Source organism: Lolium perenne, chromosome 3, assembly GCF_019359855.2.
Source record: "Lolium perenne isolate Kyuss_39 chromosome 3, Kyuss_2.0, whole genome shotgun sequence".
Lineage (NCBI taxonomy): Eukaryota > Viridiplantae > Streptophyta > Magnoliopsida > Poales > Poaceae > Lolium > Lolium perenne.
The window spans coordinates 20584810-20612360 of record NC_067246.2 but is presented as its reverse complement, the minus strand read 5'-3'; the positions used below and the strand labels follow the sequence as shown (position 1 = coordinate 20612360).

Here is a 27551-nt window from a genome sequence, read left to right as displayed (position 1 = left end):
ATGTGTATAATTGTTTTGTAAGGGTTAAGTAGCATAAGTAGCAAAAGTACACTTCCCCGAATTTTAACATGTGCATGCTATAAACATCACCAATTTATTTTTTTATGCATGGCACCATCTTTCGTTGAAACAGAGGCAAAGCAGCATCTATTTCAAAATATGAAAACGATCCAAGTCAAAAATACAAAAAGAATATGAAATGTGCTAGTACTAACCCAAACCTAGTGTTACGGAATATTTATGCACCACTATAAATGTTGGTTAACTTTCATGATCTGTGGCACTCTCTCTGATCCATAATAAATGTCGGGGATTAAGTACAAAGTTAGTACAACTGCGGGAGTAGTAAAATGGCATGGTGCCAGATCAGGAGCTAATAAACTGAAAATTGAAATGCACATAAGGATAAGATAGCAGTAAAGAAGAAGATGAGCATAAGCCAGCCATGAACTCAAAAGGTGATTCAATTATTATCTCCACCTTGATGTACCCTATCAACTTGAACGCTTCAAGGGCTTCTAACTTCTGTCATCACAGGAAACAAATGACCCTAAGTCTAACAGATCTTGTCTTCTTAAATTAGTTTGTAGTACTCTGTGTAGACCCAGTTTTCAAATTTAGCTAAAGTAGGTTCCTAGATAGTTGCTAATGGCATTTACTTCGTCATAAGCTAACTTATGCAAGTTAACGACTCGATTTCCAGATTGAACTTGTAAACATAATGCAAACTAGAGCTACATTAGCTTTACTCTGCTTCTTCTAGATGGTGGACTGGTAGTATAGGTTAGATGATGCAAGAAGTTGTGCAAGCCTTACATAGTACGAGAAACTTCTACTATCTATCTGCTACCGACAAGTTCAGACTGACATATCAGCATAAGAAAATAAATAAACTATATTTTGCTTTCAAGTCCTTATCAAATAAGCAATGAGGATCTTCAACAATAGTTTTCTGAAGTGTGAGATAACGTGGGGGCATAGACATCTCTAACCATAATATGACACACTACTAAACAACTTTACCACATCAAGTTGATGAAAACGAGTTGTACGGTCAAAGATAATAAATCACCTCTATCACCACTTTGCAGGCAGATGATCTACTCCAACAAGGACAACTAGTATTTATTTGCATCGACAAAATCACAGAATCAGGAAAGGGGGAACGAAATGGTCTACATTCCTCTTGTATATCAGACCCAAATGTCTTAATCATTAACCTATAGAAGTACATAGTGCTTTTACATGGCCTTTATCAATTGGTCCTATCATGTTTCCAATTTGAGTAAACCATGAGTTATCTTTCGGAAGATGTGAAGAACTCTACCTTATATACATGCTGCTAAGTTCTTAGCATCCTAAAAACTACAGGGCACCCAACTTAGTGCGCCTAAGTAGGATATGCAAATTATCACATCAAACACTTCCAACAATGTTGGTGTGTATTCATGCATCTTCCAAAAGTAGGCAGATCCAAGCATCTACATCAAACCCTGTTGAACTTGTACTTCTGCACCAGATTGAATCTCTCAATACTTCCACTAAAACCCTTGAGCACCAGAGTCCTCACAGCATCCACCCCTTGCTCCAACGCGGTGTCAATCTTGATCAAATTAACAGAACAGGTTTAAATCAACAAACATGTAGAAACAACCATATGAGAGAGTTCCTCCCACAACAGGGCAGACCACTAGAAAAGAGGGAATCCAGGACACAAAAAAATCAGTTTTCTTTAGGATGATAAAGTACAGGTTAAGATTCCTAATGTTGCTCCCCAGAACCAAGCATGCAAAAACTCTCCTGTGTAAGCTTGTAATGGTAACAATTGGCAGTATATATAAATGAGATAGTACCTTAGTGTCAACCACAAAAGGTGCACTTTGGCCAATACGGCAATACAGAACTACATCATCATTCTTTGTTGTAGTTAAGACATGTTCACACAATCATTTGTAGCTTGATTACAACTTAAGACTTCACCAAATATCATGTCTTTTGGTTATGATTACCCAACGAAATAGTGGAAGATTTTTTCTCATTTTCTCTTCAGCAAATGTTCAATTGAAATGTTATTAGTCATGCAACTGAAGTTAGCAATGACGTCGGGTTTTTTGTCTAGTTGAAGAGAAGAAAGACAGATGAACATACACATATAGTCGACAAGAGGAGGAAAGCTCACAAGAAAGGGATTTTCACACTACATACAATATGCCATATCTACGATTAACTGATTAAACGTAGGGAAAAGTCAATACCTGAACACGTTCCTCTGAACTAAACTTTTGCAGAAGAAAAGCTCGTGCATCCATTTTACCAGGTGGGCTACCAATGCCTATATCCAACATTCAACAGCTCAATATTGCCATAATATGAATTCAGGGAAGACACTAAAGAGTTAGGTGGTGTACACAGTCATATATACCTATCGATAAACGAGGAAACTCCCGGCATCCATCCAAATTCTCAATTACGTTCTGTAAGCTGTTTTTCATGAAGATGGTAATTGCATAGTGTAAGCAACAGATTGTGAAATGTAAGTAATGGATCTTAGATTTAAAAACTACAGAAACAGAACTTCAAAAGCATAATGCTTATAAGCAAACTAATGCTAAATATAACCAAAACCTAATGAAAGAAAGGAACTAATATTTTCCTCACAATACATAGTCAGAAGAGGCAAGCATCGATTCAAGTATTCAAATGTAAAATTTTGACAATTTTATTTTGTAAGTTGGACCCATGTAATGCATATGCTTGCATCCTGAGAAAACTCATGATTGTTGTTCTTGAGTTCTTCAGACGAACGTCTCAACAGGAGCTATACAAAAAGGTAACAATCGGTATGATTTCGAGAGAAGTAAATCTTTCTATTAAATCTGATAACTAAACCAGGCCAAGTTTTATTATAGTTACTCTAACTAAATTGGTCTACTTTTGGTTCACTCAGAACTCCACAAAGAGAAAATGAAGTAGCTGAAATAAGTCTGCTGCATTATGTATGTGAGTAACATCAGCAGGTTCCTTATGACTACAAGTAATACACCTACTAATTGATTAGATGATTTGGAACTCTGGATATTACCCATTATGGCGGCCATGACCACCTTTCCGTTGAACTCGCAATACACCATTGGGCAGACTCGTCTCATCATAAATCTGCAAGAAAATACATAACTCATTGATTTCAGTCGCAAGCACATGATGCTGAATGATTGTGGTAAACTATTTAGAGAACAATGATATACTGTACCACAAGAATGTGTCGCAGAGGTACTTGGTAATAGGCAGCAAGCGGTCCAATCTTCACATAATAGAGGAACGTTTTCCGTTAGTACATGACAAATTAAGAAGATCAAAATTGCATCAGACTAGAAATAGTAGGTGTTCAACAAGTCCTGGCACCAACTTATAGCAGCTCATTATGGTAAGACGTGCTCCATGATATACTAAGTGAAATGAGAATTGATATATCTAGGCATAGTTGTGAAGCACTCAAAAGATTACCAACGGAACTGATACTGATAGATTGGTGCTGTGAGTGCCAAACAGACTTTGAAGTGATACTATTATTGTAAATACAATCTATAAGTAACTGTTCCAGAAATAATATAGTTCCCATGAAATGTTTATTACATGAAGGCCAAGAATAAAACACTCACTGATTCACCACAGTAATTCATGTATGATTGTGGCTTTACCAGCAACACTGGGACATCCCCAACTGAACCTGCACCGAATTCAACACAAAGGATGATTGACAACACAATTATAAATATAAAGATTACAAATGAGAAATGACTGCAACAACATCTCGCCGTTCATAACGGTGCTTGCAGTAAGAAAATGTACCAAGACTACTTTCTTCAGAAGTAGTTAATGCATCAAATATATGCCACTACACAAATGTAGTACCACCAAGGCTCCAACGAACACGTATTGTGAACATCATGGTTAACGTTCAAAATCAAGAAGCCGTCAACAAGACAACAACACGAATTAATTTTTTAGCAGTAGAAGAGAACATTTTCAAAGATGAATTTGGCAGAGCAATTGACTAGGTAAACTACATAACATTTTCAAAGATGAACTGGAAACCATAGCAGGCAAGTAGAGCAGGGTGCAGGCGAGGAGAGAGTGAGCAGCAGGGTACCTACTCCGAGCAGGGACTTGGACTGGATGGTGTTCATGGCGATGCCTTCCTCCCGCGCGATGCGGTCCACCATCTCGAACCCCACCTGACAACACACAAGCACGCACGCGCGCGCGCACGAAATGAAGTTGGAGGGGGCGGTCTCGAACCGGAGGAGGGGGAGGGGGGAACGGGAGCAGGGACGAGTGTACGCACGTTGTGGCGCGTGCCGTGGTACTTGGCGCCGGGGTTGCCGAGGCCGGCGATGAGCCAGGGCGTGTACTCCAGCGGCCCCGCCCCGGGGTCGGGGACGGGGACGGAGGCGAGGCGGACGCCGCGGCTCGGGGCGGCGAGGTGGCGGCGGCGGGGGGTGGTGGAGAAGGTGGAGGGGGGGCGCGGTGAGGCGAGGTGGGCGGCGGCGGTGGGAGTGGCCATGGCGAGCGGCATGGCCGGCGGGGAGGACGGTGGGAACCGAAACCGATAGGCGGATAGGGCAGAGGGGGAATTGGATTTGTGGGCTCGTTTTCGAGTGCTCTGTTTCTGGAGGGAGCGAAATGGAAAATATCTCGGGGCGGGGTACGGGTTTTACGCGGGCCGGAAGGATGCCTGGGCTGAATGCTTCAAATGGGTGACATAAGATGATGGGCTGGAGTTAGAGGAGGAGATAGCTTCGGAAAACCCTATACACCGACCAGGTCGGCGCGTACCGCTCGCCGCACACCCCGCGCGCGGTACGGGCCGGCCCAGTTAGGTAAGGGCTTTCTCTTTTTTCGTTTTTTTCTCCTTTTCTGTTTCTTTTTTTTCCTCTTTCTGTTTTATGTTTTCTTTTGTTCTTTTTTCTGTTTATTTTTTGTTACTTTTAATTTCCAGATTCGAAAAATATAAAGACTTAAAAATGTTGAAATTTAAAAAATGTTCAAATTTGGGAAATGTTTAAATTTGAAAAATATTCAAACCTAAAAAATTTCAATTTAAAATTTGTTCAAATTAAAAAATGTTTACTATAAAATTTGGTCAAATTAAAAATGTTCATCTTAAAATTTGTACATATTTTAAAAAAAAATTAGAATCAAATTTAAAAAAGACGTGTTTTTGAAAAATATTCAGATTAAAAAATATCGTTTAAATATAAACAAATTTCAAAGTCGAAAATTGTTTAAGTATGAAATTTTTGAAATTCGAAAATTGTTCAAAATATAAAAATTGTTCAATTTGAATATTGTTCAAATTTTAAAAATGTTCAAATGCAAAAATTGTTCATATAAAATATTAAATTTTCGAAAATAATGTTTTTCAAATTTTGAAACTTCGGGTTTTAAAATATTTTATAGCTTTTAAAGAAACGTAAACAGAAACGCAGAAATATGAAAAAGAAAAAATAAAAATAAGTGAGAACCGTGGGCCGGCCCAAAATGCCCACTGGGACCCACCGCACAGCTCGGTGTATATCACCTCCCGATAGCTTCGCCTCATCGCCTGGGTTGAGCTCAATCTGGCCGCACTGGAGCTCAAAAAACAAATCTGGCCGCACTGGGTTGGACCACTTCAGGATTGAGCAACCCAAAAAAAAAACATGAGCATTGCTCTTCATGGATTCTTCTCAATCTTACACCAACTGCAGAGCGGTTTGATCCATCTCCTCTAAATATACGAATCAATGATTTATAAAGCAATTTTCCTAGGATAAAGATTTAAATATAAATTAATTGATGATGTAAACAAGAATCTTATAAATAATTGACCTCATGGACAAACTAAGATGTTTGAACACATAGGGGGTTGACGTGGAGGTGGTGTGGCGCCGGCCATACAGGACAACACCAAATGGGGGTGAGAGTGCGGTTTTAGGCGGTGTGGGAGTGGAGTGGGGAGTTGTGCCGAAATGCTTTGCCTTCCGCGCTTCACAACAGGTGTACATTGCGCCCGCCGGAGCTAGGCTAAGTTAAAACAATCTCGTAATGGGGCAATTTTGTGGATACTTTAAAACTCGTTCCATGCAGGAAACATGTGCAACTTAGCCAACCAAACGCCTTTTTTGAGCACCCCTCGAACAAAAACTTGAGCTTCTCAATATTCCACCAACTCCGAGACCGATCAGCACAGGTTGCCATCAACTCCGAGACGCCGCCCGGAAGGTCCTAGCTTGTGTGGGAGTAGAGTTGAGGCAGATTTATTAGCCCGGGTGCCGCTCCCACCACCCCCAATGGCGCAACACATCGGACAAAACATAACCCTAACTACTAGGCCAGAACAGAGCCACAAGGTTACACTCCCTCATGCCACCGACGGAGCGGCAAGCGGGAAGAGGGGACCAGGGCAAATGCGCCGACCGGTGGAGGAGATTGGGAGGAGGTTGAGCCGCCGCCGCCTCTCGCCAGGAGGAAGAGGAAAAAAACGACTTGCAAATTTGAGCACGTGTTATACTTGCCTCCTATTACAACGTCGGCATGTCGACATAGAAGGTTGGCAGGAACTTGCCGTTTCCCTGGGGTGGGTGTAATATGTCATTAGGGTATCTCCAACGGGGCGACGCATTTCGGACGTCGAAAATGTCCGCGCGCGTCCGTTTGCGTTGGTCCAAATGGTCGAAATCGACCGCGCGTCCGTTTGCGTCTGGGGGTGGCTCCAGCGGCACGACGCATTTTTTTTCGATTTTCCATTTTTTCAACATAAAAACATAATTTACATAGTAAAAGAAAGGAAAATAAAAACCCTAACAACGCCTGCGCCTACTGGTTCTCGTCGTCGCTGTCGATCACGACGAGCTCCGGTACCGGCCACGGCCAGTTGGGAATCGGCGGAACATACGCCGGTGCCGCCGGCGGTGGTGGAGGTGGAGCAGCCCAGGCCGGTGGTGGAGGTGGAGCAGCCCACTCCGGCGGTGGAGGTTGAGCAGCCCACGCCGGTGGTGGAGGTGGAGGCCCCCACGGGTTATACGACGGAGGTGGAGGCGGCGGTTGAACCGGTGGCGTGGCCGAGTCCTGGAGCGCCCATCGTAGGGCCTCTTCCTCCGTGAGGCCCGGCGGCATGATGCCGGTGGCGTACCAGGGCAGTGGCGGCTGCACCGGTCGGTCCACCTCCGAGACGAGGACGTCGAGCCTCGCGATCTCGTCGTCCGTCATCGTCTCCGGGTACTCGAACTTCCGGACCTCCGCCATGGCCAACTGTCATTCCTGGAAAATGCGGGCGACCTAGTCGTCGCTGTCGACCTTGGCCTCCTCGTTGTAGTAGGCTAGCGCCTCGCTGTAGTCCTCGTCGTCGTCGTCCTGTGCAGGCGGCGGCGCCTGCCATGTTGGACGACGAGGCGCCGGTGGATGGTCAAAGGAAAAGTCTCTGTCGCCGAGGAAGCCCGCCCTCCTCCTCGGATCCTTCTCGGACTCGCGCGAGGTGCGCCAGGTGTCGGAGTCGATGGCGTAGGTGGGATCGGCGCGGAGGTCCGGCGGCAGGTGCCGCCGCATGCGCCGGATCTCGGCGCTCCTATATGGCTCACGCGCAGGCATGGGCGGGACTTGCACCCGGAGGTAGCTGAGCCGCCAGCCGCCAGGCATGTGCACGTCCCCCCAGCCGTCGCACGGCGTCCAGTTCACGTGCATGAGCCGCGCTACACTGACGGGCAGCGGCACCCTGTGCGGCCGCTCCGCCTTCTTGGTGCCGCTGCCGGACGCCTCGAAGTCGTTTTCCTCTTCCCTATGGTGTTGTGGCGGCGCGCGGCGGTGGTGGGAGTGGAGGTGTCCGTGGTGTGGGCGATGCCAGGAACGATGTCGGTCGACTTTTAAGGCCGGCCACGCGCGGAAAACGATGCCATTGAAGGCGGCGCAGAAGCCCAGCCGCCGCCCGCCAGTGCGCGCGCAGAAGAGGCAGCCGCGACATTGATGGTGAAGGCTGCGGCGCAGACGCGGAAGCGCTGACCGCGGAAGCGATGCCTTCGATACAGGCTCGCTGCCAGGCGGGCCCGGTAGAAAAGCGAGCGGCCACTTGGGACGTCCGCCGCGACGCATCCCAGGCGCAAATATACGCCGGGTTTGCGTCGCTGCGGACGGCCCGGTCACTATGCGTCGTCCCGCTGGAGCGTGTTCCAGACGCATTTTCAGCCCTCGCGGACGCAAACGGTTTAGAGATGCCCTTACTCCCAATAAAATGGCACACACACTTTCTCCCAACAAAATGGCACACACAATGATCGATGCACGCATTGATAGATCATGAACGTTGGCGTGTCGATAGAGAAGGTTGGCATGGCGACTTGCCATCGCCCTGGGGGTACTATGCCACTACTCCCAACAGAATGATGCACACAATGATTCAGCCACTGATTTACTGTCATGGAAAGCGTAGCGAGGGGTGTCCTAGATCCCCAATCATCACTCGGGATATGTCCCTACCTGAAAAAAACTATTTTGTGAGCAGCGAAAGTTGTAAAAAGGATGGACTACCCGGTAGCTATGCGTCGTCCCGCTAGAGCGTGTTCCAGACACATTTTCAGCCCTCGCGGACGCAAACGGTTTAGAGATGCCTGATGACCCACAAGTATAGGGGATCGCAACAGTCTTCGAGGGAAGTAAAACCCAATTTATTGATTCGACACAAGGGGAGCCAAAGAATATTTGTAAGCCTTAACAGCGGAGTTATCAATTCAGCTGCACCTGGAAACAGACTTGCTCGCAAGAGTTTATCGGATAACACTTTTATAGCAACGATGCGAGTAGTGAAATATAAGCAGCAGTGTAATAAAGACAGCAGTAGTGATTATAGTAAACAGCAGGATTAAAATACTGTAGGCACAGGGATGGATGAACGGGCTCTGCATGGATAAGAGAACTCATGTAACAATCAAGGCAAGGAATTTGCAGATAATAATAAAACAGTATCCAAGTACTAAATAAACATAGGCATGTGTTCCGTATATAGTCGTACGTGCTCGCAATGAGAAACTTGCACAACATCTTCTGTCCTACCAGCCGGTGGCAGCCGGGCCTCTAGGGAAACTACTGGTAATTAAGGTACTCCTTTTAATAGAGTACCGGAGCAAAGCATTAACACTCCGTGAACACATGTGATCCTCATATCACAGCCTTCCCCTCCGGTTGTCCCAATTTCTGTCACTTTGGGGCCTCGGGTTCCGGACAGCAATATGTGTATACAACTTGCAGGTAAGATCATAAAACAATGAATATCATCATGAATCAATAACATGTTCAGATCTGAAATCATGGCACTCGGGCCCTAGTGACAAGCATTAAGCATAACAAGTTGCAACAATATCATAAAAGTACCAACAACGGATACTAGGCACTATGCCCTAACAATCTTATGCTATTACATGAACAATCTCATCCAATCCCTACCATCCCGTTCAGCCTACAGTGGGGGAATTACTCACACATGGATGGGGGAAACATGGATGGTCGATGGAGAGGCGTCGGTGGTGATGATGGCGATGATCTCCTCCAATTCCCCGTCCCGGCAGGGTGCCAGAACGGAGTTTCTGATCCCGAGACGGAGTTTCGCGATGGCGGCGGAGTTCTGGATGTCTTCTGGAAAATTGGTCGAACCCCCGTGCGTTTTTAGGTCAAAGGCCTTAAGTAGTCCAGAGGGGAGCGTCGGGGGCTGCCCGAGGCGACGCCACCATAGGGCGGCGCAGCCCAGGGGCCCACCGCGCCGCCTGGTGGTGTGGGCGCCTCGTGGCCCCCCTCCGTCTCGTCTTCTGGCTCCGTAGGTCTTCTGTGAAAATAGGCCCATTGCAATTATTTCCGGGGATTTTCCTGAAAGTTGAGTTTCTGCACAAAAATAAGACACCAGGGCAATTCTGCTGAAAACAGCGTTAGTCCGTGTTAGTCGTATCCAAAACACACAAATTAGAGGCAAAACAATAGCAAAAGTGAAAGTGCATGGAGCCCCCATGTGTGGTTTTGGTAATTAATGACAATCCCTATGGACTAATGTTTGCATTGAGTTATATTTGTAGGAGTTGTCCATAGGCAATGCTTGAACCATATGTTGGCTTCAAGATTGCAATAAGAAGCAAATGAAGAAGATCAAGTGTCAAGTATGGCTTGAAGATAAAGATGAAGTGAGCTCTCAAAGTTAACTTCAAGACATCAACGAAATGAAGTGCAAGTTCAAGATGAGCCAACTCGAAGAGATCATATGCTTGAAGCTTGCCATGAAGAAATGAAGTGCAAGTTCAAGTTGAGCCATCTCGAAGAGATCCTTTGCTTGACTCTTGCCATCCATATGGTGATCATGGATATGTAAAGATGCGTCGAAGAAGAAGCTCTCCCATGATGGATTATGGGGGAGCAACCCACAAGACTTCATCAAGCAAGAAGCTCTCCCATCCATATGATGTTCATGGATATGTGAAGATGCGCCAAAGAAGAAGCTCTCCCATAGTGGAGTATGGGGGAGCAATTCGCATGACTTCATCAAGCAAGCACAATCAAGAAAGGTGTTCCATCTTGTTGCGGTCAAGATCGTCATCATCGAGCTCAAGTGGAACGCGCAAGGTTAAGGTTTGCTCTTGATAGGGTTTCTTTCTCACCGGTCTCATAGTGTAGTTGGAGACCGGTTTATAGTTTAGTTGACGTACTATCAAGAGGGCTCTCGAGTGAGTAACTCGATCGTATCGTTCGGAGAGAGCTCAAACCTTTGCATCCTTGCATCATCTTTCTTGGTTGTTATTTAGATCTTATCCATGTGATGTTTTAGAGCTTGTGCTTATTCTCATGACAAGCTCTAGTTCATCGAAAACGGATTTTGCATAGATCATTTGTTGCGTTTTCGAGTTTGGTGATTTTCTCGGTTTCTCATGTTGAGGTGTTGCACCTCTAAAAATAATAGAAAATCAACCCCCACTGGTTTCCATATTTTTGTTGGGTAGCTCTTGTCGTCCTCTTTCCAACAAAATTGGGTTCACTCAATTCGGAGCTACCAATCTTTAGATATTGATTTTACAAGTTTCACCTGGCCGGATTTTCCGGGCCGGATATTTGCAAAATATCCGGCCCCTGAAATTTGGCTAAGGACTTTTCGAAAAGTAAGTCTGGAATGGGGCCGGATTTTTGCCCGGATTTTCCCAAAGGCCGGATATTTCAGGGGGGCCGGATTATCCGGCCCTCTCTTACACCGGATTATCCGGCCCTGTAAATCCTGCAACGGCTCGATTTTTCGGGGGGGTATAAATACCCCCCTTCTTCCTCCTTGGGCTGCAGCTCTCTCACACTCTCTCTCCTCCATTGCTCTTCTTGAGAAGCTTGCCCTTTCTCTCTATCCCTCCATGATTCTTGCCCCCTTTTGAGGGAAAAGAGAGAGGAGATCTAGATCCACACTTTGACCAAACCATATCATCTCTTTGTGAGTGAATCTTTGGGATCTAGATCTTGGAGAATTTTGTGTTCTCCTCTTTGTTCTTCCTCTCTTATTCCCCCAATAGCTTTTGTAGCTTTGTTGGAATTTGAGAGAGAAGGACTTGAGCATCTTTGTGATGTTCTTGCCATTGCATTTGGTGCATCGGTTTGAGTTCTCCACGGTGATTCGTGGAAGTGAAAGCAAGAAGGTTGTTACTCTTGGGTCTTTGGACCCTAGACGGCTTAGTGGCCTTTGTGGCAATCCTTAGTGGTCTTTGTGGTGTTCTTGGGGACTCCAATTAAGTTGTGGAGATTCTTCAAGGGCAAGGCCTTTGTGGCAATTTGTTGGGAGCCTCCAATTAAGTTGTGGAGATAGCTCCAAGCTTTGTGCGGGTTCGGTAACCTCCCTAAGGTTACATAGTGGATCGAGGACATCCCTCTTGGTGGGAATTCTCGAGGAGAATACGGTGGCCCTCGTGCATTTGGAGTGACTTGTCCTCCACACCGCTCCAACGGAGAGTAGCACTCGCAAGAGTGTGAACTTCGGGCTACGTCGTCGTCTCCCGCGTGCCTCGGTTATCTCTATACCCGAGCTCTTTACTTATGCACTTTACTTTGTGATAGCCATCGTGCTTGAAGTTATATATCTTGCTATCACATAGTTGCTTGTATTGCTTAGCATAAGTTGTTGGTGCACATAGGTGAACCATAGTATATAGGCTTTGGGCTTGATAAAGTAAACGCTAGTTTTATTCCGCATTTGTTAAGCCCATCTCGTAAAAGTTTTAAATCGCCTATTCACCCCCCCTCTAGGCGACATCCGTGTCCTTTCAAAAAGTGTTCGGGAAAGTAGATACGTTTTGGACGTATCAACTGCCCCCAAGCTTAGCTTATTGCTTGTCCTCAAGCAATTCAGTTAACAACTGAGTGCGATAAAAGAACTTTCACGAACACATTTGTTCATATGATGTAAATATTCTCATGATATGGACGAGTACTTAGGCAATTCACAATAAGATACATGCAAATAAAGTCATCTAATAGTTATGTCAATCATGAAAAAGATACCAACAAACTAATAATAAGCATCATGAATCATATCTATCAGCAGGATTGCAATGTTCATAAAAAGATATGATAAAGTGGTATCTCGCTTGCCCGTATTTGTACAGCAAAACATAAATGCCCAGGCACCTCTGAAATTCATGGAAAGACTAGAAGTAAAGATTATCAAAGATAAAAGCATCAAAGTTATACCACAGTTAACCATATTCTGGGACAAGCATATTACACTAAGAATGACAATTATGCTCTCAAGAAGGTGCTCAAAGAAAGGATGGTGACTCAACATAAAAGTAAAAGATTGACCCTTCGCAGAGGGAAGCAGGGATTAACATGTGTTAGAGCTTTTCATTTTTAAAACAGAAGTAAAATTGTTTTGAGAGGTGTTTGTTGTTGTCAACGAATAGTAGTGGTCTGGCCGGGCATAAAAAACCGAAGACCGAAGACCGAAGCCGAAATAACCGGGACCGAAACCGAAATACAAGAAAATTCGGTGTTCGGTCATACGATCGGTCTTGCCAGGCAACTGACCGAAATATTTCAATACTGTTCGGTTGTGTCGAGCGAACGACCGAAGCGACCGAAGCGACCGATCATTTCAGCCCAGCAGCCCATTCGGCCACTTTTCTAGCTCCACTCCAGCATCCAGGCCTCTTTTCACTCTCGCTTCGTTCCTCATTCGACCCTGGACAACACACAGGAGAGACCTGCCCTAGGGTTGCGCCGCCGCCCCATCCTCCTGGAAGAGCAAGCACCACCGCCGTCCGGCGCTCCGGCCGACCGGCCAGCACTCCAGGCCTCCAGCCGCATCTCCTTCCCCGCCGCATCTCCAGGTCTCCAACCCCGCGTCGGCCGGCAGCACGCCACCACAGGGATCCGGCCAGCAAGTGACACGGTAAGAAAAACCCGTTCCCTGCATCCAATGTTTTTAATCTGCTCCGTGAGACTCATCTTCTAGTGTTATTGTGCTACTGTGCTAGTAGATGGAGATCTCTGATCCGTATTCTATTTCTATGGCTTGGTCTCCAACTGCAACTAGTATAGAAGATATTAGATCCTCGCCTTGTCATCTATGGATTGATCTCCATATCTCCATATTATGCATGTTCTATTTCTTTATTAGCTAGTGTTATACTGTTGTAAAATATACTGCTACAATTAGACAGTTAAACTGATGTATTTTGATTGCTGTAAAATAGTGTCTATTTGGACTAATATTTCTGTTTAATTCTACTGGTTAGTTGTGCACTTGTTTACTCAGATGTACTTTACTTCTGTCTGTTTGTAGATGGCATCCGAACCTGAGTATGTTCTTGAGGATGAGCTGAATGCACGTGAACTTGCCCTTGCGAATGCCCGTGAACTTGAAGCGGATGCCCATATACTTGCGCTTGCGGATGCAGAAGCAGATGAAGCAATAGCTGCGGGAGTGAAAGCCACGATGAAAATGGAAGATGCGGGGGTGATTCAAATTGAGGATGATGAGGAACCTGTGAATCCAAAATTGAGGAAACCGATGGCAGCAAGATCAGAGGCCTGGGAGCATTTTACCAAACTTCTAGATTCCAATGGTAAGGTGAAAGAACGATTGTGCAAGTATTGTAACCGTCCAATTCAAGCTACTACAGCAGGCAATGGGACATCATCAATGCACAGGCACTTGCTATTTGTTGTAAGAATTAATGTTCTCTTATTTGTTTTGAATTATAAACTGCTACCTGTAAGCTGCTCCCATTTCCTGCTGCTCTACTGTAAGTCTGTAACGTGTTGTGAACTTGTGAATTGTGATATACTGTTTAGTTTCCCCATTTGTGTGCTCCCATTTTTATGTACATGTGCTATCAGAACCATGTTGTGCTAGTTTATTCTTCTGCTAGAAATTATTTAGTGAAATGTCTGAAATCATAACGTGTTGTGCTTCCATTTCTTATATATATATATATGTTACACTTTCTCTATTTGGTCTATATGGTCATGACCGAAGACCGGACCGAAAAGACCGAAGACCGAATACAGAAAGACCGGAAAGACCGAACGTATTTTGGGTACCATTTCTGGATGACCGAAATTTGTGAAGACTGAAAAGACCGGACCGAGCAAACCGAACAGACCGAACGCCCGGGCAGAGGTAGTGGGCACTCTAACTACCTCGTCAACCAGACTTTCAAGAGCGGCTCCCATGAAGGACGTTATCTCTACCAGCAAGGTAAATCATCCCTCTTCTCTTTTGTTTACACATGTATTTTAGTTTCACTATGGATGACACTCCCCCCAACCTTTGCTTACACAAGCCATGGCTAACCGAATCCTCGGGTGCCTTCCAACATTCACATACCATGGAGGAGTGTCTATTTGCAAATTAAGTTGCTTACTGATAAATCAGGGCAAAACATGTGAAGAGAATTATTAATGAAAGTTAATTAATTGGGGCTGGGCACCCCGTTGCCAGCTCTTTTTGCAAAATTATTGGATAAGCGGATGTGCCACTAATCCATTGGTGAAAGTCTGTCAGGAGTAAATGACAAGGTTGAAAGATAAAACACCACATACTTCCTCATGAGCTATAAAACATTGACACAAATTGAGAAGTACTTTGAAGGTTTTAAAGGTAGCACATGAAAATTTACTTGGAATGGTTTGAAATGCCATGCATAGGTATTTATGGTGGACACTTTGGAATAACTTGGTTTTCAAGGGTTTGGAAGCACGAGCAGCATTCCCGCTCAGTACAAGTGAAGGCTAGCAATAGACTGGGAAGCGACAATCAAGAGAGCAACAACTGTCATAATCATGCTTGCGACAAAATGAAATTAACGGAGGCATAAAAGTGATACAAGAACTCTGAAGCAAAGTAAATCATCGAGGCTTAATTGACTTTTGTTTTTCAGTCATATGCATGCGTGAGCATGTGCCAAGTCAATTCAAACGAATTATTCAGAGGAGGATACCACAATGTCATACCTATCTATGAATAAAACAATGCAAGCAAATATTTATGACATGCTACCCATTATTAATAATTGAAGCTAAACATGAGAGATCATGAACTACTAGACTTTCATTAAATGGCATATACCTCACATGAACCAACTAAACATGCTCACATGAATGAGTATATGTACAAAAATGAAAACAAATAGAGTTCATACCAGCCTCTCACCACAGTCGAGTTGTCGTAGATCGTCATTATTGCCTTTCACTTGTGTGGCTTGAATAATATGAAATGAAAACCAAGCTCCAACCACCGGAGACCGCTGAACTCCATAATAAACTTTACAAAACCGAAGAAGAACAACAAATATTTTTGGTGTTTTCGAATTGGAAACAAGAACGAAAGTATAATCTTTTTGGATTTTCTCATAGCAAACCAACGATAGTAAATAAAGCAAAATAGGAACAAGAAACCAAATAAACAAATGGTAAAGAGAAACAACAGAAATATTTTTGGTCTTTTTGTGTTTTAGGAAAGAAACAAAGCAAAAACAAGAGAATGAAAACTAAAAGAGTCACATAAAAGCAAAGCAGCAGAAATCTGCCAAACTTGACAGCAGTACAGTAATCATTTTTTCTGAAAATCTTCTGCTGTTCAACGCGAAAAGTGCTCAACTAATGAAAGTTAGATGATAACCTGGGGAACATGTACAAAAATTGGCTGCTCAAAATAACGTTCTGGCTATTTTTAAGAATTTTTTAGTATCAGTCTAGAATCTGTTTTTTAGACAGCACTTCCCCAAATATCATTTTCCTCATATTAGAGGAAACTATCGGCACACAAATGAAATAAAAAGGTAAAAGTAAAGGTTACTACAGTAGTAACAACCTTCAAAAACTAAAATAAGAGCCTACTGAAATAAAAATAACCGAAAGAGAAACAACCAAAAGAAGCGAAACAAGTATATACAAATGACCGGCAATTGTAATATGTAATGAATGAGTGATGCCGGCATACCTCCCCCCAAGTTTAGGCTTTTGGCCTAAGTGGAGATCAACCTCAGCGAGGGTCAGGGTTCCACACCGGTGGATCATACATGGCGTGGTCATAATAAGATCCCTGTGCAGAAGAAAAGGATGAAGGCTCCACATGCCCAAAATGCTGATGTGAAGAACTTGCTGCGTCGGATGACAAGTCGAGGGGTTCCTCGGCCTCCTCCATGCCGTCCCCTGCATGATGGCCGCTCCTCTCTATGTATGCATCAAGTTCATCTTCTGTGACCGACCAATTTTCCCTGGAACCAAGGTTAAACAAAGCAGGTGCAGGCAATCCAACTAGCCTTTCAGATTTAGTTACTCTCCACTTTTTCTTGAAAAAGGTTATCTCATAGGACAGGTTATTCAAATTAGACCAATTAGAAACAAAGTCATGTTTTATCATGGAAACAATATCAAGTTTCTCTATAGAGAGCTGAACATCAAGAGGGTGAGGTTCTACACCATGCATAGCTAGCAAACGAGAGGCAATGAGACCTCCACAAATTCCTCCTTTATCACGGTTAGTAGCAAGCCTAAAAGCTATCAAAGCACCCAAATTATAAGTTCTATCAAGTTGCAATGCAGCAGCTAAGAAAACCAAGTCATGGACGGATAACTTATTTGCATTCTTTCTAGCAAGAACGCACTTGGTGATAAAGTAAGCAAAATAGTGAATAGATGGGAGTTGAATACTACGAATTTTACCACTCTCATCTGAGAAGCTTCTCCCTTGGCAGATCATCTCGTATAGATTCAAGAGTTGCCGTGGCAGCCCCCTAATCTTCTCACATGATCCCCATTGTGGCACTTTAATAGCTGCACAAAAATCATCAAAGGGCAAGTTGATAGTTTTATTGTAGATTCTATATCGAACCATGGGGTTAGGTTGGGACCAATGGAATTCAAAATCCTGCACCACTGACATGGTTAGTTTTGCATATTGGTAAGGTTCACCAACAACAAAATCTTCTAACCCTGCATTAGAAATTAGATTTCGAACATCCTGAAAAATTCCTGCACTCTTCATGAAATCGGTGCATGGGTAGTAAGAGGGGTATACTCCCTCTTCACGGTGGACTCTCATAACTTCATGCACCTCCAATTCATGTTGGTTGAGTTGGTGTCTATTCCACTCCATTTTCTGAAATTTTTCAACAATCATTATAAAAGTTGATTTTGAGAAATATAAATGAGGGAAACTACTATAGGAACTTGGTAGAGTACTAAACATGCATCAAAACTAATTTTTACAACTTAGAACAAGCATGCAAACTCACTTAACATGTCACCTACAGCAGCAAAATACTCAAAATATACTCAACCAAACAAAATTCCATTTGGATAATCGGAGGAGTCACATACCGGAGAACAAATGTGCCAAATTTCAGACAGAAATCTGGGCTGAGTAAGGAGATCGAGAAATCCTGAGCTCCCGGGCAAAAACGCGAGTGAGAACGAACTGGTTCGAGTTTTTTCGGGAGAGAGAGTGGAATGAGTGGAAGGGATGACTAAGTGGGGCCAGGAGGGGCCCTCACCACAGGGTGGCGCGCCCCCCTTGCTGGCCGCGCCGCCAGGTGGGGTGCAGCCTTGGGGTGCTGATACGTCTCAAACGTATCTATAATTTCTTATGTTCCATGCTACTTTTATGATGATATTCACATGTTTTATATACACTTTATATCATTTTTATGTTTTCCGGTACTAACCTATTAACAAGATGCCGAAGCGCCAGTTCCTGTTTTCTGCTGTTTTTGGTTTCAGAAATCCTACACAGGAAATATTCTCGGAATTGGACGAAACAAAAGCCCAGGGTCTTATTTTTCCACGAAGCTTCCAGAAGACCGAAGAGGATACGAAGTGGGCCACGAGGGGCCGACACCACAAGGCGGCACGGCCAAGGAGGGGCCCGCGCCGGCCTGTGGGGTGGGGCCCCCGTGCCTCCTCCGACTCTGCCCTTCCGCCTACTTAAAGCCTTCGTCGCGAAAACCCTAGTACCGAGAGCCACGATACGATAAAAGTTCCAGAGACGCCGTCGCCGCCAATCCCATCTCGGGGGATTTAGGAGATCACCTCCGGCACCCTGCCGGAGAGGGGAATCATCACCGGAGGGCTCTACATCACCATGCCCGCCTCCGGACTGATGCGTGAGTAGTTCATCCTTGGACTATGGGTCCATAGCAGTAGCTAGATGGTTGTCTTCTCCTCTTGTGCTATCATGTTTAGATCTTGTGAGCTGCCTATCATGATCAAGATCATCTATTTGTAATGCTACATGTTGTGTTTGGTGGGATCCGATGAATATGGAATACTATGTCAAGTTGATTATTGATCTATCATATATGTGTTGTTTATGATCTTGCATGCTCTCCGTTGCTAGTAGAGGCTCTGGCCAAGTTGATACTTGTAACTCCAAGAGGGAGTATTTATGCTCGATAGTGGGTTCATGCCTCCATTGAATGCAGGACGGTGACAGAAAGTTCTAAGGTTGTGGATGTGCTGTTGCCACTAGGGATAAAACATCGATGCTTTGTCTAAGGATATTTGTGTTGATTACATTACGCACCATACTTAATGCAATTGTCTGTTGTTTGCAACTTAATACTGGAAGGGGTGCGGATGCTAACCCGAAGGTGGACTTTTTAGGCATAGATGCATGCTGGATAGCGGTCTATGTACTTTGTCGTAATGCCCTAAGTAAATCTCATAGTAGTCATCATGATATGTATGTGCATTGTTATGCCCTCTCTATTTGTCAATTGCCCACCTGTAATTTGTTCACCCAACATGCTATTTATCTTATTGGAGAGACACCACTAGTGAACTGTGGACCCCGGTCCATTCTTTTACATCTGAAATACAACCTACTGCAATCATTGTTCTCTGCTGTTCTTTGCAAACAAACATCATTCTCCACACCATACGATTAATCCTTTGTTTTCAGCAAGCCGGTGAGATTGACAACCTCACTGTTAAGTTGGGGCAAAGTATCTTGATTGTGTTGTGCAAGTTCCACGTTGGCGCCGGAATCTCTGGTGTTGCGCCGCACTACACTCCTTCACCAACAACCTTCACGTGTTCCTTGACTCCTACTGGTTCGATAAACCTTGGTTTCTTACTGAGGGAAAACTTGCTGCTGTACGCATCACACCTTCCTCTTGGGGTTCCCAACGGACGAGTACTTTACCGTCACAAGGAAGCTACTTTCTGGCGCCGTTGCAACTTCCGCGTCAACTAGCAGCTCTTTTTCTGGCGCCGTTGCCGGGGAGATCAAGACACGCTGCAAGGGGAGTCTCTCACATCCAATCTCTTTACTTTGTTTATTGTCTTGCTTTACTTTATTTTATTTTCTGTCTTGTTTGCTTTCTTTATACCAAAAATACAAAAAAAATAGTTACTTGCTTTTACTTTATTTAATTCAGTTTGCTTTACTTATTTTTACTACTGTTAAAATGAATACTCCTGAGAACACCAAGTTGTGTGATTTCACTAGCACCAATAATAATGATTTTATATGCACTCCTATTGCTCCACCTGCTACTACAGCAAAATTTTATGAAATTAAACCTGCTTTACTAAATCTTGTTATGAGAGAGTAATTTTCTGGTGTTAGTACTGATGATGCTGCTGCCCATCTTAATAATTTTGTTGAACTTTGTGAAATGCAAAAGTATAAGGATGTAGATGGGGATATTATAAAACTGAAATTGCTTCCTTTCTCCTTAAGAGGAAGAGCTAAAGATTGGTTGCTATCTTTGCCTAAGAATAGTATCGATTCATGGACTAAATGTAAAGATGCTTTCATTGGTAGATATTATCCTCCTGCTAAAATTATATCTTTGAGAAGTAGCATTATGAATTTTAAGCAATTGGATAATGAACATGTTGCCCAAGCATGGGAAAGAATGAAATCTTTGGTAAAGAATTGCCCTACCCATGGACTGACTACTTGGATGATCATCCAAACCTTTTATGCAGGATTGAATTTTTCTTCAAGGAACCTATTGGATTCAGCTGCTGGAGGTACTTTTATGTCCATCACTTTGGGTGCTGCAACAAAACTTCTTGATGATATGATGATCAACTACTCTGAATGGCACACTGAAAGGACTCCACAAGGTAAGAAGGTAAATTCTGTTGAAGAAACCTCCTCCTTGAGTGATAAGATTGATGTTATTATGTCTATGCTTGTTAATGGTAGATCTAATGTTGATCCTAATAATGTTCCTTTAGCTTCATTGGTTGCTCAAGAAGAGCATGTTGATGTGAACTTCATTAAAAGTAATAATTTCAACAACAATGCTTATAGGAATAATTCTGGTAACAACTATAGGCCATACCCTGCTAATAATGGTAATGGTTATGGTAATTCTTATGGTAATTCTTACAACAATAATAGGAGTGTACCCTCTGGTCTTGAAGCCATGCTTAAAGAATTTATTAGTACACAAACTGCCTTTAACAAATCTGTTGAAGAAAAGCTTGGTAAAATTGATGTTCTTGCTTCTAAGGTTGATAGTCTTGCTGCTGATGTTGATCTTTTAAAACTGAAAGTTATGCCTAATGAAGATAAAGATATTAAGTCATTTGCTACAGCAAACGCTATCCAAGTTCGAATTAATGAAAATATTAGATTGATGGCTGAATTGCATGCTAGGTGGGAAAGAGAAGAAAAACTAGCTAAAGAGAATAATGTAGCTAAAGTTTGGACTATTACTACCACTAGTAATGTTGATGCTTCACATGTTGCTAAACCTCCTACTATCAATGGTAAAATAATTGGTGTTAGCAATGTTTCTACTCCTAATGCAAAGCGTGCAAAACTGCCTGAAACTGCTAAAATTGCTGAAACTGTTTGTGATAAAACTGCTGAAATTTTTCAGAGTATTGGGGACAATGATCCCATTGCTTTAGATCATAATGGTTTAGATTTTGATGATTGTCACATCTCTGAAGTTATAAAGTTCTTGCAAAAACTTGCTAGAAGTCCTAATGCTAGTGCTATAAATTTGGCCTTTACAAAACATATTACAAATGCTCTCATTAAAGCTAGAGAAAAGAAATTAAAACTTGAAACTTCTATTCCTAGGAAGTTAGAAGATGGTTGGGAGCCCATCATTAAGATGAAGGTCAATGATTTTGATTGTAATGCTTTATGTGATCTTGGTGCAAGTATTTCTGTTATGCCTAAGAAACTTTATGATATGCTTGACTTGCCACCATTGAAAAATTGTTATTTGGATGTTAATCTTGCTGATAATTCTATAAAGAAACCTTTGGGGAGGATTGATAATGTTCACATTACGGTTAACAATAACCTTGTCCCCGTTGATTTTGTTGTTTTGGATATTGAATGCAATGCATCTTATCCTATTATTTTGGGAAGACCATTTCTTCGAACTGTTGGTGCTATTATTGATATGAAAGAAGGAAATATTAAATATCAATTCCCTCTTAAGAAAGGTATGGAACACTTCCCTAGAAAGAGAATGAAGTTGCCTTTTGATTCTATTATTAGAACAAATTATGATGTTGATGCTTCTTCTCTTGATGTTACTTGATACACACTTTCTGCGCCTAGCTGAAAGGCGTTAAAGAAAAGCGCTTATGGGAGACAACCCATTATTTTACTTCTACACTTTTGTTTTATATTTGAGTCTTGGAAGTTGTTACTACTGTAGCAACCTCTCCTTATCTTTATTTTATTGCATTGTTGTGCCAAGTAAAGTCTTTGATAGTAAGGTTGATACTAGATTTGGATTACTGTGCAGAAACAGATTTCTTGCTGTCACGAATTTGAGTAGCCCCTTCTGTAGGTAACTCAGAAAAATCTGCCAATTTACGTGAATGATCCTCAGATATTTACGCAACTTTCATTCAATTTGAGCTTCTTCATCTGAGCCTGTTAAGTGCCACCAAAAAATTCATCTTTACGGACTGTTCTGTTTTAACAGATTCTGCCTTTTATTTCACATTGCCTCTTTTGCTATGTTGGATGGATTTCTTTGTTCCATTAACTTTCAGTAGCTTTGTGCAATGTCCAGAAGTGTTAAAAATGATTATGTCACCTCTGAACATGTGAATTTTTGATTATGCACTAACCCTCTAATGAGTTTGTTTTGAGTTTGGTGTGGAGGAAGTTTTCAAGGGTCAAGAGAGGAGGATGATACAATATGATCAAGGAGAGTGAAAAGTCTAAGCTTGGGGATGCCCCCGTGGTTCATCCCTGCATATTTCAAGAAGACTCAAGCATCTAAGCTTGGGGATGCCTGGATGCCCAAGGCATCCCCTTCTTCATCGACCACTTATCAGGTCACCTCTAGTGAAACTATATTTTTATTCCATCACATCTTATGTGCTTTACTTGGAGCGTCTGTGTGCTTTTATTTTTGTTTTTGTTTGAATAAATTCGGATTCTAGCATTCCTTGTATGGGAGAAAGACACGCTCCGCTGTTGCATATGAACACTGGTGTTCTTAGCTTTACTTTTAATGTTCATGGCGAAGGTTGAAACTGCTTCGTTCATTGCTATTTGGTTGGAAACAGAAAATGCTACATGTGGTAATTGGTATATTGTCTTGAATAATTTGATACTTGGCAATTGTTGTGCTCAAATAGATCATGTTTAAGCTCTTGCATCATGTACCTTGCACCCATTAATGAAGAACTACCATAGAGCTTGTTGAAATTTGGTTTGCATGATTGGTCTCTCTAAAGTCTAGATATTTTCTGGTTAAGGTGTTTGAACAACAAGGAAGACAGTGTAGAGTCTTATAATGCTTGCAATATGTTCTTATGTAAGTTTTGCTGTACCGGTTCATACTTGTGTTTGCTCCAAACAACCTTGCTAGCCAAAGCCTTGTACTGAGAGGGAATGCTTCTCGTGCATCCAAAACCTTGAGCCAAAACCTATGCCATTTGTGTCCACCATAACTACCTACTACATGGTATTTCTCTGCCATTCCAAAGTAAATTGCTTGAGTGCTACCTTTAAAGTTCCATTCTTTGTCTTTACAATATATAGCTCATGGGAAAAATAGCTTAAAAACTATTGTGGTATTGAATATGTAGCTTATGTATCTTATTTCTTATAAGTTGCTTGTTGAGCGGTAACCATGTTTCTGGGGACGCCATCAACTATTTCACTTTTGTTGAATATCATGTGAGTTGCTATGCAGGTTCGTCTTGTCTGAAGTAAGGGTGATTTATCATGATCAAATGGTTTGAGTATGCATATTGTTAGAGAAGAACATTGGGCCGCTAACTAAAGCCATGATCCATGGTGGAAGTTTCAGTTTGGACAACAATCCTCAATCTCATATGAGAATATTATCTGTTGTTGAATGCTTATGCATTAAAGAGGAGTCCATTATCTGTTTTCTATGTTGTCCCGGTATGGATGTCTAAGTTGAGAATAATCAAAAGCGAGAAATCCAATGCGAACTTTCTCCTTAGACCTTTGTACAAAGTGACATAGAGGTACCCCTTTGTGACACTTGGTTGAAACATATGTAATGCAATGAGAATCCATGGAAATCCAAGCTAATTAGGACAAGGTGCGAGCACTATTGGTATTCTATGCATGAGGCTTGCAACTTATAGGATGTCTTATGCATAACACATATGAATTATTACTACCGTTGACAAAATTGTTTCCATGTTTTCAAAATAAAAGCTCTAGCACAAATATAGCAATCCATGCTTCCCTCTGCGAAGGGCCTTTCTTTTACTTTATGTTGAGTCAGTTTACCTACTTCTTTCTATCTGAAAAGCAAACACTTGTGTCAACTGTGTGCATTGATTCCTACATACTTGCTTATTTGCATTCATCATATTACTTTGTGTTGACAATCATCCATGAGATATACATGTTGAAGTTGAAAGCAACTGCTGAAACTTATATCTTCCTTTGTGTTGCTTCAAAACTTTCTACTAAGGATTTATTGCTTTATGAGTTAACTCCTATGCAAGACTTATTGATGCTTGTCTTGAAAGTACTATTCATGAAAAGTTTTTGCTATATGATTCAGTTGTTTAATTATTGTCTTTACCATTGCTTCGAATCACTTCATTCATCTCATATGCTTTACAATAGTATTGATCAAGATTATGATAGCATGTCACTTCAGAAATTATCATTGTTATCGTTTACCTACTCGAGGGCGAGTAGGAACTAAGCTTGGGGATGCTTGATACGTCTCAAACGTATCTATAATTTTTTATGTTTCATGCTACTTTTATGATGATACTCACATGTTTTATATACACTTTATATCATTTTTATGCATTTTCCGGTACTAACCTATTAACAAGATGCCGAAGCGCCAGTTCCTGTTTTCTGCTGTTTTTGGTTTCAGAAATCCTACACAGGAAATATTCTCGGAATTGGACGAAACAAAAGCCCAGGGTCTTATTTTTCCACGAAGCTTCCAGAAGACCGAAGAGGATACGAAGTGGGGCCACGAGGGGCCGACACCACAAGGCGGCGCGGCCAAGGAGGGGCCCGCGCCGGCCTGTGGGGTGGGCCCCCCGTGCCTCCTCCGACTCTGCCCTTCCGCCTACTTAAAGCCTTCGTCGCGAAAACCCTAGTACCGAGAGCCACGATATGAGAAAAGTTCCAGAGACGCCGTCGCCGCCAATCCCATCTCGGGGGATTCAGGAGATCACCTCCGGCACCCTGCCGGAGAGGGGAATCATCACCGGAGGGCTCTACATCACCATGCCCGCCTCCGGATTGATGCGTGAGTAGTTCATCCTTGGACTATGGGTCCATAGCAGTAGCTAGATGGTTGTCTTCTCCTCTTGTGCTATCATGTTTAGATCTTGTGAGCTGCCTATCATGATCAAGATCATCTATTTGTAATGCTACATGTTGTGTTTGGTGGGATCCGATGAATATGGAATACTATGTCAAGTTGATTATCAATCTATCATATATGTGTTGTTTATGATCTTGCATACTCTCCGTTGCTAGTAGAGGCTCTGGCCAAGTTGATACTTGTAACTCCAAGAGGGAGTATTTATGCTCGATAGTGGGTTCATGCCTCCATTGAATCTGGGACAAAGGATGAGAAAGTTCTAAGGTTGTGGATGTGCTGTTGCCACTAGGGATAAAACATCGATGCTTTGTCTAAGGATATTTGTGTTGATTACATTACGCACCATACTTAATGCAATTGTCTGTTGTTTGCAACTTAATACTGGAAGGGGTGCGGATGCTAACCCGAAGGTGGACTTTTTAGGCATAGATGCATGCTGGATAGCGGTCTATGTACTTTGTCGTAATGCCCTAAGTAAATCTCATAGTAGTCATCATGATATGTATGTGCATTGTTATACCCTCTCTATTTGTCAATTGCCCACCTGTAATTTGTTCACCCAACATGCTATTTATCTTATTGGAGAGACACCACTAGTGAACTGTGGACCCCGGTCCATTCTTTTACATCTGAAATACAACCTACTGCAATCATTGTTCTCTGCTGTTCTTTGCAAACAAACATCATTCTCCACACCATACGATTAATCCTTTGTTTTCAGCAAGCCGGTGAGATTGACAACCTCACTGTTAAGTTGGGGCAAAGTATCTTGATTGTGTTGTGCAGGTTCCATGTTGGCGCCGGAATCCCTGGTGTTGCGCCGCACTACACTCCTTCACCAACAACCTTCACGTGTTCCTTGACTCCTACTGGTTCGATAAACCTTGGTTTCTTACTGAGGGAAAACTTGCTGCTGTACGCATCACACCTTCCTCTTGGGGTTCCCAACGGACGAGTACTTTACCGTCACAAGGAAGCTACTTTCTGGCGCCGTTGCAACTCCCGCGTCAACTAGCAGGTGCCCCACTGGTCAGCCCCAGGCACTCCTAGGTTGCATTTTGAAAAATAGGACCAGCAGTATAATTTTTGTAAATTTTTGAAAACTTCGAAAAATGCACATTTCTGGGTGTTAAAGTAACTATTACAGGGCAGAAAAAGATCTTCAAACTTCTAAACAACTAAAGCATCTTGCAAAACAAGTAGTACTACAGCAAGTAAACAAGTGTGGAGAAAGAAAGAAATGTTGTTTAGCTCTTCTATGCATATAAAATGTACTTGTTAACAAGGTTGATCAAGTCTTGCCACCAAATAAATTTTACATGACATAAGAAGAAATAAACCTCAAATCAATCATGTTACCTTATATTGTATTGATATGGATCCAATCATAATGCTTTGATATCCTTGTATAGGCTCATATATAGGACAATCAATAACTCCCACTTTGATAGTTCTCAAATTAGAAATTGTATTAACTCCATATACTTTATCAATCCTCTTGGGAAAATAAACAGTATGCTCCTTGCCATCAACATTAAAAGTAACTTTTCCTTCATTGCAATCAATAACAGCCCCTGCAGTGCTAAGAAAAGGTCTTCCAAGAATAATAGACATATTATCATCTTCAGGCATTTCCAACACAACAAAATTAGTTAATATTAAGAAATTATTAGTAACTTGAACAGGAACATCCTCGCATATACCAACAGGAACAGCAGTAGATTTATCAGCCATTTGCAAAGATATATCAGTTGGTATCAACTTATCTAAATAAAGTCCCTTGTAAAGAGAAAAAGGCATAACACTAACTCCTGCTCCCAAATCACATAGAGCAGTTCTAACATAATTATTCTTGATGGAACAAGGGATAGTCGGTATACCTGGGTCTCCCAGCTTCTTTGGAACCTTGCCATTGAAGGAGTAATTAGCAAGCATAGTTGAAATCTCCTCATTAGGAATTTTCCTTTTGTTAGAGACAATATCTTTCATATACTTTGAATAAGGAGGCAATTTGATAGCATCAGTCAAAGGGATTTGCAGGAACAAAGGTTTCATCCAATCACAAAATTTATTATAGTGTTCTTCCTCTTTTGATTTTAGTTTCTTAACAGGAAAAGGCATTTGCTTTTGAACCCAAGGTTCTCTTTCATTACCATGTTTCTTAGCAATAAAATCTTCTTTAGTGTACTTTTTATTTTTAGCATGCTTTTCAGGTTCATCTTCAACCTC

The 27551-nt window shown here is 42.4% G+C and overlaps 1 protein-coding gene and 1 long non-coding RNA gene across 2 annotated transcripts; one reads left to right on the top strand and one right to left on the bottom strand.

Annotated features, from left to right (window-relative positions):
• Nucleotides 1–1163: 1163 nt before the first annotated feature.
• LOC127341052 (chloroplastic group IIB intron splicing facilitator CRS2, chloroplastic-like) lies at nt 1164–4655 on the bottom strand. The gene is made up of 8 exons (XM_071827795.1): nt 4346–4655; nt 4151–4235; nt 3660–3727; nt 3251–3301; nt 3083–3156; nt 2423–2481; nt 2256–2332; nt 1164–1603 (listed from the first exon to the last, which is right to left on the bottom strand). The coding sequence occupies exons 1-8, from the start codon at nt 4574–4576 to the stop codon at nt 1487–1489; spliced, it is 762 nt and encodes a 253-aa protein (XP_071683896.1). The 5' UTR covers nt 4577–4655; the 3' UTR covers nt 1164–1486.
• Nucleotides 4656–12953: 8298 nt separating this feature from the next.
• On the top strand, nt 12954–14357 carry LOC127341053 (uncharacterized). The gene is made up of 2 exons (XR_011754672.1): nt 12954–13432; nt 13826–14357. It is a non-coding gene; the product is annotated as an uncharacterized lncRNA (long non-coding RNA).
• The last annotated feature ends 13194 nt before the right edge of the window (nt 14358–27551 follow it).